We start from the raw sequence: 13927 nt of genomic DNA on the forward strand, positions 1-13927 counted from the left end.
TATACTGTTGTTCTTAATGATAGTCATTTCTATCCCAGTTTCTTTTTAAATATTATTTCTATAGGCCTTCTAGTCAAAAATGATTATGAAATTCCAATAAAGAAACAAGTTTGTAATATCATTATGAATGGTGTTACTATTTTTTATGAACATTTGAACAATGGTGTGTATATATTATCACAACCTGTAGTCTATTCTACTGGCAAGCACCCTAGATTAGATAGTGTATCAGACATCTACTTATGGCACTGTAGGCTAGGTCATATAAATAAGACAAGATAAATAGGTTGACTCAAGAGGAAATCCTCGAAGTTAGTGATTGTGAATTACTTCCAACCTGTGAGTCCTATCTTCTTGGTAAAATGACAAAGTCACAAGTACATACTGATGTATGTGGGCCCATGAGCACAGGTGCTAGAGGTGGATATTTCTACTTCATCACTTTCACGGATGATCTATCTAGATATGGATATGTCTATCTGATGAAATATAAGTCAGATTCATTTGAAATGTTCAAACAATTTTGAAGTGAAGTAGAAAAATAAACTAGGAAGAGTATTAAAATTCTTTGGTCTGATCGAGGAGGAGAATACCTTTCTGATGAGTTTTTCACATATCTAAGAAGAATGAGATTCTCTCCCAATAGACTCCTCTAAGAATACCACAGCATAATAGTGTGTCTGAAAGAAGAAATCGAACTCTGTTAGACATGATTCGATCCATGATGGATTTTGCCAGTTTGCCGATATCCTTCTGGGGATATACATTTGAATCGACTTGTTATCTGTTAAATAGGATTTCAAGTAAGTCTGTAATTAAGACTCCATATGAGATATGGATAGGACGTAAGCCAGCACTTTCACACCTTAGGGTCTCGGGGTGCTCGGCCTATGTCAAACGGTTAATTACAGATAAACTTGGATCTAGGTCTGACAAATGCACATTCATAGGGTACCCCAAAGAGATCAAAGGATATTTTTTTTACCATGCTGATGAACAAAAGGTGTTCGTCAATCTTAAGACAATCTTTTTAGAAAAAGAGTTCCTTGATGAAGGAACCGTTGCCTCTAAGGTTAAACTTGATGAAGTTCAATAGGTAGAAGGACCAACACCAATAGCTGAACCTGAGTCAGATTTGATAAGATCAGATCCAGAGCCCAATGTACCTATACTATTAAGGCAATCCGGTAGAGTACCGCATCAGTTGGATAGATCTACGATTTCTTAGTCCGAGATGGTGATCCCATCGAATTCGATGAGAACGATGAGGATCCGATCACCTATATGGATGCAATGCAGAGATCTGATTCTAAAAAATGACTTGAAGCCATGAAATTCGAAATGAAGTCCATGAAGGTCAACGATGTATGGACATTGGTTAACCCACCTGAAGGGATTAAACCCATTGGGTGTAAATAGGTATTCAAAAGGAAGAGGGGCACAAACGGAAAGGTGGAGACTTATAAAGTCCATCTGGTTGCCAAGGAATATCATCAACATTATGGTATTGACTATAACGAGATGTTCTTCCTTGTGGCAATGCTTAAATCCATTCGGATAATGCTTGCAATAGCTATCCATCTGGGTTATGAGATCTGACAGATGGATGTAAAGACAGCTTTCCTGAATGGAGAGCTGATCGAAGAGATGTATATGATACAATCTGAGGAGTTTACATCCACAGATGAGTCCAAGGTGTGCAAGCTTCAGAGATCCATTTACGGATTGAAGCAAGCTTCTCGAAGTTGGAACATACATTTTGATAAGGTGATCAAAACATATGGCTTCGTTAAGAACAGAGAAGAGCCCTGCATCTATAAATGGGCAAATGATCCAATTATGGTATTTCTTGTCTTGTATGTGGATGATATTTTCTTAATCAGGAATGACATCCCCGCACTACAGGAAATAAAAGTTTGGTTATCATCACAGTTCTCCATGGACTTGGGTGAAGCATCCTACATCCTAGGGATGAAGTCTATAGAGATAGATCTAAAAGGTTGCTTGATTTATTCCAGTACATAGACACTGTGCTGAAGAGCTTCAGCAGGGAGAATTTCAAGAAGGGCTATCTACGATAGGTCATAGAATTTTTCTCTCTAAGAAGGATTATCCGATAACTCCTGAAGAGAGAGAGCATATGAGTAGAATCCCATATGCTTCGACCGTGGGATCTATCATGTACGTCATGACATGTACAAGGCCAAATGTGGCATACTCACTAAGAGTAGTGAGTAGATACCAATCTGATCATGGAGAAAACTACTGAAAAGTGGTTAAAGTCATTTTTAAGTATTTGAGAAATACTAAAGATCAATGGTTGGTTTATGGTGAGTCAGATCTAAAACTTGTGGAGTTCACAGACTCCAACTTTCAATCTGACCATGATGACAACAGAAGCGTGTCAGGTTATTTCTTTACTCTGAATGATGGAGCCATCTGCTGGAAGAGTTTCAAGCAGCATAGTGTGGCAAACTCTATTTGTGAGGCAGAGTACATCGCAGCATCGAATGCCGTGAAGGAAGTTGTGTGGCTGAGAAAATTCATCACCGAGCTCGGAGTAGCATCCTCCCTCAATGGTCCGATCCTGCTCTACTGCGAGAGCACTGATGCCATAGCTCAAGCGAAGGAACCCAAAGTACACCAGCGGACGAAGCATATTTTGCACCGCTTCCACCTAGTCCGGGAGATCGTGGATTGAGGTGACGTCGACCTTCAGAAGATCAATGGAAAGGAGAACCTGACCGACCCCTTCACTAAAGCCCTGATGATAAAAGAGTTCGACAACCATAAGTCGAAGATGGATATTAGATATTGTGCCGAGTGGCTTTAGGATAAGTGGGAGTTGTTGAAAAATATGTTTCAAAAGTCAATCGTCAATCTGTTGACAGTTGAGCAACCTTATATTATAATTGTTTGTTAATAAATAAAATATATTTTTGATATTTTCATCATAAGTTTTCATCTTCTAATGAACTCCATTGTTGTGATGAAGTTCTTAGGACTATTTGGGTTTGATAAAGAGAGGATTTATCGATTAGTCCTTAAAACTGTTCATGACCAAATGATAGGCTATTAATAAAGACGACAGCTTCTATCGAGCATAGGTCGCTATAGGCCATATGGGTTGGTTGTCCTCTTAACCAAGGGTGTGGAGACACTGGTATGGCATACAAGTGAGATGTAAGGGTACATTATCATTGAACGTGACCAACTCCAGAGTATTCTACTATCGAGAATGTCTCTGATGGGATATAGGTATAAGTATCCCTTAGACCTGAGATCGCCTCAGTGACTTGCAAGCAACTCACTGTGCTTTGATACTGGACTAACTGAATTTCTAATTCAGTGACAGAAGGCTTCTGGACACAGTCAAGTACTTACGAAGTCAGAGTGTGATCAAGATGGGATTGACCACTCCAAGAGTTGGAGAAGAATGAGTCACTGTATTTCAATTTAGCAAAATCTTGACCAGGGTAATCCATCAGATGGATTTGATATTTTGAAATACAATGTGGACAACCTGATCAGAGTTGACAGTTGAACTCTGAGGTGTCCTATGAGCATTTTGGTCAAGGGGATGAATTATATGGAAACTATATCCGCATGGGTTCTAAGGATGTTGTTCTATACATTCGACCTATCCGATCATCGGATACCATTGCTAGATGGTCACTTCGATTGGTACAAAAATTTATTCCTGTGCTATCGATTTAGGTTCAGATCTATGAGATCACACACATTAGAGTTCATGATCTGATTGGATGGTTGATCAACGATTAAGAATCGTTCTAGGGTTAAACGATCAATATGATTGACATTTAACCTAGTGCAAGTGTTGTAGGAGGATCGATTAGCAATTCAATTGCTAGTTGGCTTAATTTGATTAAGTCAATGGGCTGAGATTAAGTCTAATTAAATATAATTTAATTAAATTTAGTTTGGGCTTGATTGGATCAAGTCCAATTGGTTTATTGGATAAGTCAAGTACAAGAAAAAACTAGTCCTAGTTCAATTAGGACTTGGATCAACCTAATTTCTAATTCGATTAAAAAATTAAATCAGATTTAAATCTAATTTAATTTGATTAAATTATATTTTTAATTAGGTTAAGATCTATTTTAATTGGGTTGATTTGGTTTTGGTTTGATTTGATTTGGTTTGAAAAACCAAATTTGAACAAGTCATAGATTGAATCCTAGTAAGACTAGGATTCCACCTTGCGCCACCTTAGCCCCCCACACCCACTCTCTCTTATTTTGTGAGACAAAATCTTCTCTCCCAGGCCTTCACGCATGCCCAAAGCTTTTCACTCTTTCTCTCTTACATGGAATGTAGTTGTGGACCAAGTCAAAGTAGGAATTAGTTTGGATTTCAAATTCTATGAGATAGAATTTTAGGAAACTAAAACTCTTTCCTTATGGCACTGATTTTACTCAAATTTTTTTTGAAATTTTTGTGACTTTTATGACACATATTGTGCACCCTTTTTTGGTGGTCCATGGCAGAAAAAGAAGGAGGAGGTGCCCAAGAGTTGGGCACCCCTTGTCTTGCCCTGTTTGGATTTTCTTTGATTAGGTATTTGACCTAGACAAAGATTCTTCATATCTCTTTATTTAAGATAAATTTTTTTTGAGATTTTTATGAATTATATATCATTGAGAGACCTTTGGGGCATGTGAAAATCAGAGAGAAAGAGTGTTGGGGTGTGGAGATATAATAGACACAAAACTAGGTGTCTAGGTGAGAGCAAAGAGAAGAAGAAGAGGGTCTTCTTCTAGGGTTGCTGTGTTCACCTCTTCTTTTCCTCCATCTGTGAGTTTTCTGAGAGTGTCTCATATTTAAAACTCCTTCTTCTACTTCTCATCTTTGGAAGAGTCCAAATCAAGAAGGAGGCATCTGATCGATCATCAAAGAAGGATCAACACAGTACTAGCATACTTTGCTGATTTTCTGGATCAGAATTTTTGATCATGATTCATGGGCTCGTGTGGATGACTTCTAAAAGTCAGACGTATGTGCGGCTTGCAACATCATCCTCAAGTCCGGATCAGCAAAGTTAGAACGTCTAACTTGCAAGGTAATAGATCTGATCTATTATATTTTACATATATTAGATGTAGTATAGAAACATGTTGATATGATCAATATATAATTCTTGCTCTTTATATTTTAATTTTTGATTTAATACTATATAATAATTATATAATAAGATCTTAGATCTAGGGATTCTCTGATTTTATAATATAAATTTTGAATTATTTTAGTCTTCCGCTGTCTGATCTTGAAAAAATTTCAAGATCTAACCCTGAAATCCTAGATCTAGTTCCTTCAATTGATGTATATCTATGACCCTTAATTAATGATCTGAAGGAGCTATGGAAAAATGAAGTATAGATATATGATTTTTTCAGTCGAAGAAATTTTAAATTGAATGCTTCAATTTTATAGACCATAAATAATTTTCTTACGTATGAAAACTTATTTGGGTGGAGTACCAAAAGATATCTGGTATGTCCAATATGCAACAAGGATATATCCTCCTTACATTTAAAGCATGGAAGAAAAATCTACTTCATGAGTCATCGACAGTTTTTACCTGCTAATTACTCTTGGAAGACCTATTATAATCAATATTTTGATGGTACGTTCGATCGATGTCCGCCACCTAAGGAATTAAGTGGAGTGAAAGTTTTAGAACGACTTGAAGCCATTTGAAATGTGAAATTTAGAAAAATATCAGGTACTCACAAGTAGAAGCGTATTGAAGTGAAGCTGAATTAGATGAAACAAAACATATTTTTCGAACTATCGTACTAGAAGCAGCTACTACTTCATCATAATCTGGATGTAATGCACATTGAGAAGAATATTTATGATAATATCATCGGTACAGTATTGAACATCTCAAGAAAAATAAAAGATATATAATTCAAAAGCTCACTTTGATTTATAAGAAATAAAAATTTGATCAGAGTTGTATTTAGTTCGTTAAGGTGATAAATTTTTATTGTCACCTACATGTTATTTGCTATTTGGCATGGAGAAGAAGAGTTTCTGTAAATGGATCAAAATCATAAAGTTTTCTAATACTTATGCTTCAAATATATTACGGTATGTTGGCAACAATGACGATAATATCTCTGGCATGAAAACACATGACTCCTATGTGATGATGCAGTGCTTGCTTCTTATGGTCATGCATGGCTATCTGAGTGGTGATGTTCAAGCTACATTGATTGAGTTGGGAGTGTTCTTTCAAGAACTATATTATCAAAAATTAAAGATTAACTTACTTGAAAATTTTGATAAGAATATTGTGCTCATTCTTTATAAGTTAGAAAAAATATTTTCACCATCATTTTTTGATGTTATAGTGCACTTGACTGTTCATCTCCCAAATAAAGCTCTTTTGGCCGAACTGGTATATTATCGATGGATGTATCTTATTGAAAGGTAAAAAAATCGTAATACCTTTATCATATCAGTTATAAGAGATAAATATATTAGTTAAATTTAAATTTATTTTTATTTATAAATTTTTGGATATCCTAAAAAAATATATACATAAAAGGCATGGCCTGAAGGGTCTATAATGGAAGCATACATAGCTACGGAGTGTGTCATATTTTGCTCGATGTATCTTGATAATATCGAAATAAGATTCAATCATATAGATCGTAACGTAAATCGTGAATGTGGTGATGATGAGCCGACACTATCCATATTCAGACAAATAGTTCGACCTATGGGTGGAAGGAGATATGAGATTATGGATGTGAATGAGCTATCCAAGGCACACTTTTATATTCTAAATAATTATGAAGAAATTAAAAATTTCATTGAGTAAGTACTATATTAGCATACTTTTTAGTATTCTAACTAATTTTTTCATATCGATGTAAAATTAAAAATCATGACTTATTACAGTGAGCACAAGAAGATACTATTCAGGAAGAATAATACAGATGTTGATGATCGGCACAGAAAGAAATTTACAAAATGATTTGGAGACCATATAAGTTCCACTAGTATTATATTATATTTTAATAATTATAAAATTAATTATTTGAACCAACATAATTTTTTATGTTATATTGTAAATGAAATCTAAGCATTTCAATAAAGAAAAGGATGCAACTGATGAGTTGTATGATTCAGCATATAGCCCCAATCGAAGGGTTAACTACTATGCACTCTATATCATTAGAGGAATGAGATTTTATATAAGAAAGTTTGAGATGCAAAGATGGATTCAGAATAGTGGGATTGCTATGATAGGATATGAAAAAGAAAAAGAGATTGAATATCTTGGTATATTGATAGATATCATAGAACTAAAGTATGGATCCAATAATTTGATATTCTTGTTTCAATGTGAATGATAAAATATTAGCAATAAGAAGATTGGTATTCATATCAATCTATACTTTATTAGTGTAAAGTTTGCACAAATACGGTACTAAAATGAGCCGTATATATTAGCAACTCAAGTGAAACAAATAATATATTTGAAGGATCCGAAGTATCGAGGTGATTGGCATGTCGTATAAAGAATACTTAGAGGCATATATGACATACCAAATGACTAGAAATAGACAAAAATTTAGATCTACATAAAGAGAAAGCTTTTCAAGAAGAAGACAAACATTGACCGAGCTCTTTGTTGACGAAAAATTAACTAGTGACAACTCTTTTGAATAGGGCTGATATGCTGTCCTTCAAAGTTGAAACTGATTTTGTATTTAATCTTGATGATTCAGAGGATGACAATCGGTTCATAAATGATGATAAGATAGAAGGCGATACATTAGTTGATTATTATGATTCGAAGGAGAACCTACAAATCGAAGAGGATACGGATATTGATGAGTAGATCTATATTCTTTGTTGAATCTTCTCTTACAATAATGGTATGCAATATAATTTTATTCATTAATATTTATATATTTATTATTATTATTATATTTATTTATATATCAAGTTAGTTATATGCATGGTTTAAGTATTACAGGTATGACGTCAGGAGAGAGATGACTACGTCCGAGTTTCTAGCCTCCCCCTGAGGATGAGCCTTCTTCTATTTTCGCTACCGCACCATCGAAGTTGCCAAAGGATGCTGCAGAGGTGGGTCTAAGTGGTATTTTAATATTTTTTATAAAATAAAATTTGATTTTAATTGTATCAATTAGGTTTATAGATGTCCATCATACTAATGATTTATTCATTGTTGTTTCAGGCCATTCGATGCAGGTGGTGAGATGAGGGTGAGGTTCGTCGAAGAATCTCATCCTGGAGCATTGGAAATGCAAGCACGAGGGATAGCATCTCCGTATCGAAATTTTGTCCGACTTTACCACGCCCATTAGGGGATGGTATGAGCCATAGCGAACTAAGCTGGGCATCATATACCGCAGCTATGCCCCTATGACGCTCTTCGATTGGCATCATATTACACCGGCTCAGAGAGAGATCTTCTATAGCCACTTATAGGTAAAATAATATTTAATAAAATATTTAATTAGCACTGTATTCTTATAATATTTGTTATTGATAAAATATGTTTGATATTATTGATTTTGATCAATATAATTACGTGCGGCAAGCTGTGGATGATCATCTATGCTCGTATTTCAAGGATTACCACCATTGCATTTATTGCCACTGGTATGCTATAGTACAAGACTAGAGGGTGGAGGCAACATGATAGTGGCCATATTATAGCATCAGTATCGAGGATTGGGCTGTCATATGCTGCAGGTATGAGGATCCGACATATCAGGTTAAGCATTCAATTTTTTTTAGAATTTAATAATTGAATCATTTATTCTTAAATTCAGTTAGTTATTTACTAATTTGACTGTTAACTGTATAGGATCGATGTGTCTAAAATATTATCAATCGGATGAGACAGACCATCTCGCATTGTGGGGGTTCGAGACCATTCGCTCGTTATATAGAGCAGATGGTAAGTAATTTCTATTTAGCATATTTTAACTTTTTAATTATTTAAAATTTTTTAAATAATTATTCTTAAATTGTAGAGAGATGTAAAGAGTGATGAGTTTTTTGGTAGAATCGAGATCTACCAACGGATCCACTAGCGATGGTCAGGGGAGTGGACGATGGAGAGCCAAAAGCATTATGTAAGTTTTTTTAGTTATTTTTTTATTGATAATTTGATTTTTAGTAAAAATTTAGAATAGCTATAAGTTTAATTTTCAAGATCGTATGATAGAGATGAGATCCCAACCTACCCCTAAAGGCTCGATCGTACCCACAGATGAGGAGATCTATGATTAGATACTATTATGTTAGAAGACTAGGGTATGGGATCAAAGCTCTCCCATCCTCATGCTCATCCAGGGCCAACATCTATACTACCTACAATGCCCGACTGACGAAGATATAAAGACAAATTGCTGAGGATCGATAGGAGCTGATGAGTTGGCTGCATGTATCGATTTTTATCAATCATTTCAGATATAGATGATAGAGCAGATGGCATAAATGGAGTAGATGATGGAGCTGATGAGACAGCAACAAATCGGTCCATCATACTCCACCCGTTCTCCTTCTCTAGCTGCTGATGCTTGATGGCCAGTGATCTATTTCTATTTTTTTTTTATTTTTATTTTGGACCTCTAGTAATTATTAAATTTATTTTTTTATAATTATATATTAATATAATAAAATGATCAAATTTATTTGTGGGTTTATTTTATGAATTTTTTATTTCAATTTTATAGATTATAAATATAAAATATTAAAAATATAAATTAAAAAATATATATTTATAAATTATTTTTTAAAAAATATTATATTTTAATTAGTGATGGTATTATTTACGATGGAATATCCATCGCAAATACAATCATTTGCGACGTATAATTTTCATCATAAATAATATATTTTTTAAATATAAAAATATTTTTTAAAGTAATTTGTGATGAAAAATTTTCATCATAAATATTTTTTGTGATGAAAATATTTATGATGTAAATTTTTCATCATAAAAAATTAATTAATTTTATCTTTTTAAAATATTAAATTTATTTATTAAATTATTTACGATGAAAAGTTTCATCATAAATAATTTTATTTATGACAAAAATCATCTATTTGTAATAAAAAAAATTTTCATTGTAAATAATCTAAAAAAATAAAATATTTTATGATATAAATTTTATGTCGCAAAAAATGTATTATTAGCGATGAAAATTTTTTTCATCATAAAATATTATCTATGATCCCATTTTTAGCGATTAAATATTAGCGATAAAATTTACATTACAAATAAGTATTTACGATAAAAATTTAATATTTGCGATGCTTTTTTGCATCATAAACATCTTTTTCTGTTGTAGTGTTTTCTCTTTGATCGAAATAAAACCCTCCCATGGCTCTTCAAAATCGAGGAAAGAAGGGGGCAGTTGCCCAACAAGGGCACAATTGGGATAGTTAGAGGGAAAGAGAGAGTGGTGGCACGACCAGCGGCAGCTAAGGATTGTGGTCTGATCATACACAGAGAAGCTGAAAGCAAGGAAAAAGAGGCATTGCACCCCTTGCCACAACGGTGGTGATACCAAAGGCCAAAACAAAAAAGAAAAGCAAGAGGAAGGGGAAGGCTTAACGGAGATGGCGGTGATGGTGGGTCACGATCGATGATAGTAAAGTCCGATGAAATTCATGGCTACAACACACGAAATAGGAGAAAATAAGACAAAACTGGATTTAAAGGAAGAAAATGGGATTTTAGAAGTAGATGGCAGCACTTAGCAAGATTGCACAGTGGGCTCTAGAGATGAGGAAGAAGGGAGAGAGAGTAGGACTTCGGTGGTGATCAATCGTAAGGAAAAAGGAGGGTTTTAAAGATTGATTTTAGATGAGATAAAGGGGCTGTTCCATGGTTTAGAGCGGCTCTAATGACCGGCGGCCACCCCCTACCGACCCAATAGCTCCGCACTGGCTACGATCTCCATGGCCTTATCCCAAAGGTGGGAGGTTGAGCAGAGAATTGTGATTGCGATCCTCTATTTTGAGCCCCCCCCCCTCCCTCCCTCCCTCAAATTTTTTTCCAATTTTAAATCAAAGTCCACTGGGCTTGCTGACTCTAATTTGAAATGGACTGAAATTGGTTAGTTCTCACAAGACTGTTACGATAATACCTTCTATAAGAGAGTAAGGATAACCCAAATTTACATTGATTTTTATCGATCACATCTCTGCATAATAAGAAATCTTAATCCTAAGATAAATCTAAATAAATCTTAATCTGCCAAGAGATGCATGCAATTTCTTCACAACTACCACCAACGTGGAGTACTGAAACTCTCAACTAATCACACACAAATAATGCACTATCATCAACCATTATCCAATGGTACATCCCCATGAATTTTGTGGTTTGCGAGGCTAGAAGCAACAATTGGATCCTACTATCTAGAGGAAGATATTGCAGTCTAGTAATTAATTAATATGAGTTCCTTCTTTTAAAGAAACAATTATATCCTACACAGTATACTGTGTGCATTATATGGCCATGCACGCCATCAATCATAGCTGCTCGTTTCTATAGCGGGGTATTAAGATGAGCACTCGATGAATAGGATCCTTAAAATTTATGATTGTAATTGGTAGCTTGTGTAGCCATATGGTGCACATTAGGTAGGATATAATTTCTCTTTTTATAGAGTAACAATGGCTTTGCCCGCCAAAGCTGGCACTGAACTCAAATTTGTCCTACCTTTTTGACCTAAGAAATCCACTAGTGATTTTGACTCAATGTTCACTTTCATGCGAAAAGCTGGCATGGGAGGATGAGCATGACCTAGGTCAGACATATCATGTCATTATTTTACTTAACCAATTAGATGCAATTAATCTGCTACAAGTTACAACCTCAAAATTTAGATGAGGTTGATTTCCAATCACTTAGTTTTAGCTTGAGAAAAAAAGGATTCACCTTCCTGCATGCAAATCTACCGTTGGCTTATGCAATGGCTGCTTTAACATCTGCATCAATAGGTGAATTGAAAGATTAGAAATGCTTTGAGATTTGTGTGTAGTATGATCCGGTGGATGACATTGTGAAAAAAGAACAATATATCATTCTTTCGAGTGAAAGATACAACTCGAATCCTACAAAAAAAACTTCAATAACTATCATCATCACTGTATCGATTGAAACATAACAACAACCATGGTCAAATTTCATTGATGTACAGATAAAGACATCAAATTTGATGTCTTCCCACCCATCACCACATCAAAGAATTAGAAACCCCCCGTGCTCCAACATAAAATCATAATTCTGCTAATCAAAAGTCCATCTTTTCTGGTGACCATACAAAATATTCAAACATATTTAAGTAAAGATAGATCTACATAATTTAAATTATCAAGTCCAATGACTCCACAGAAGAAAGAAAAGAAAAGAATATAATATACATGCACATATACATATATATATTTATGTGTGTGTAATATATATTCATATATATAGATGTAGATCCAGATTATATATATGTACTCTAATGTAATCCAATTCAAGTTTAATCCATGGCATTGGGTCCCACACAGGCCTTGAGCAGGGGACTCCACACCCACTGCACCAGAAACCTCCTCCCTCCCCTCCCGTTGATGTTGTAGCTCCTCCCCTGCCCGTCCTTGCTCACCTGCCCCGTGTAACCTCCGCCGCCGCCAGTCCCGTAAATCCCCTCGCAGAGGTCGGCGATCTCCGTCGGCGCCGTGGGGTCCCCGCCGGCGTACCACGCATTCACCAGTGGGTTCGTCGCCAGCTCCGCCAGCTCGTGCGCCACCACGCTCACCATCCCGTCCGTCCCCACGTCGCCGTTCGGTGGCCGCATGGCGCCCACCCCACCCCTGGCCATGTAGCCGGGGACGGCAAAGGGGTACGCGCACAACTCCGGGCACTGGGCCCCGCTGTGGCCGACCCACGCGTAGGGCAGCGTGTGGCCCACCAGGGAGGGGAAGGTGAAGTAGTGGAAGCCGCAGACGGCGCGGCAGAAGTCCTGCATGGCGATCTCCGGCGCAGTCAGGACGAGGTAGACGCCGCAGCGGTGGTCGACGGGGAGGGATGAGGCGGCGAGGGCGTCGGCGATGAGATGCTGGACGGATAGGCGGGAGAGGGAGTAGCCCCGGGATGCGGCGGGGTCGGAGGCCTCAGCGGCGATGGAGAGGGAGAGGGAGACGTTGGCGCCGGTCTGGTCGGCGTAGAGGGCGATGGTGGACCACCATTGGGCGGCGGAGGGGGCGGCGACGGAGGCGTCGGAGAGGGAGAGGAGGAAGTCCCGGATGGGGAGCTGGAGGGCCGGGGTCCACCGGCCGTACCAGATCAAATAAAGCCTTATGGGCAACGAGAGGACGGGGCCCATGTGGTAGCGGAGGTCGACCAGGTCGGAGGACCCCTCGTACCGCTTGGAAGCCGGCAGAGTGCCCGCGGCGCCACTGCCGGCGGCGGATGAGCGCTGGCGCAGGTTAAGTAGTTGCTTCTGCTGCAGTGTATGATAAGGGTAAGTGATGTCGGCCTGGAGGAGAGCAGGGAGGAGAACAACAGATAGAAAGAAGGGGAACAGAGGAGGGAAAGGCATTTTATGCTGTTGGAGCAGGATAGGAAGTGCGGTGGGGGAGTTGGAGGAGAAGGCGTTTATTTTATGACCTGCAGGAAGGGGCTCTATGTATGGACAGGTAGAGAGAGAGGCGGGTGCATCGATGGTGGGATACTTGAGGGAGTGATGAATGGTTTCGGATTGTATCTTTGTGTCAACGATTGGATCGCGCAAGCCCCGCCCCGTGATCCATATGAGAGGTATTGGAGTGCTTTAAGAACTGTACAATATGTGATCTAATGATTGACATTGCGAAGAAAACCCATTCTTTCGCATCAAATATATACTCTAAAATA

General features: G+C 37.2%; 1 protein-coding gene across 1 annotated transcript; it reads right to left on the reverse strand.

Annotated features, from left to right (window-relative positions):
* Positions 1-12177: 12177 nt before the first annotated feature.
* Positions 12178-13678, reverse strand: LOC105049045 (protein EXORDIUM-like 5). The gene has a single exon (XM_010928581.4). The coding sequence runs from the start codon at positions 13611-13613 to the stop codon at positions 12555-12557; it is 1059 nt and encodes a 352-aa protein (XP_010926883.2). The 5' UTR covers positions 13614-13678; the 3' UTR covers positions 12178-12554.
* Between the last annotated feature and the right edge of the window lie 249 nt (positions 13679-13927).

This window comes from Elaeis guineensis, chromosome 11 (genome assembly GCF_000442705.2).
Source record: "Elaeis guineensis isolate ETL-2024a chromosome 11, EG11, whole genome shotgun sequence".
Classification (NCBI taxonomy): domain Eukaryota; kingdom Viridiplantae; phylum Streptophyta; class Magnoliopsida; order Arecales; family Arecaceae; genus Elaeis; species Elaeis guineensis.

Excerpts from the sequence above, each read along its gene's own strand:
- LOC105049045 (XM_010928581.4), bottom strand. The coding sequence starts at position 13,613 with ATGCCTTTCCCTCCTCTGTTCCCCTTCTTTCTATCTGTTGTTCTCCTC.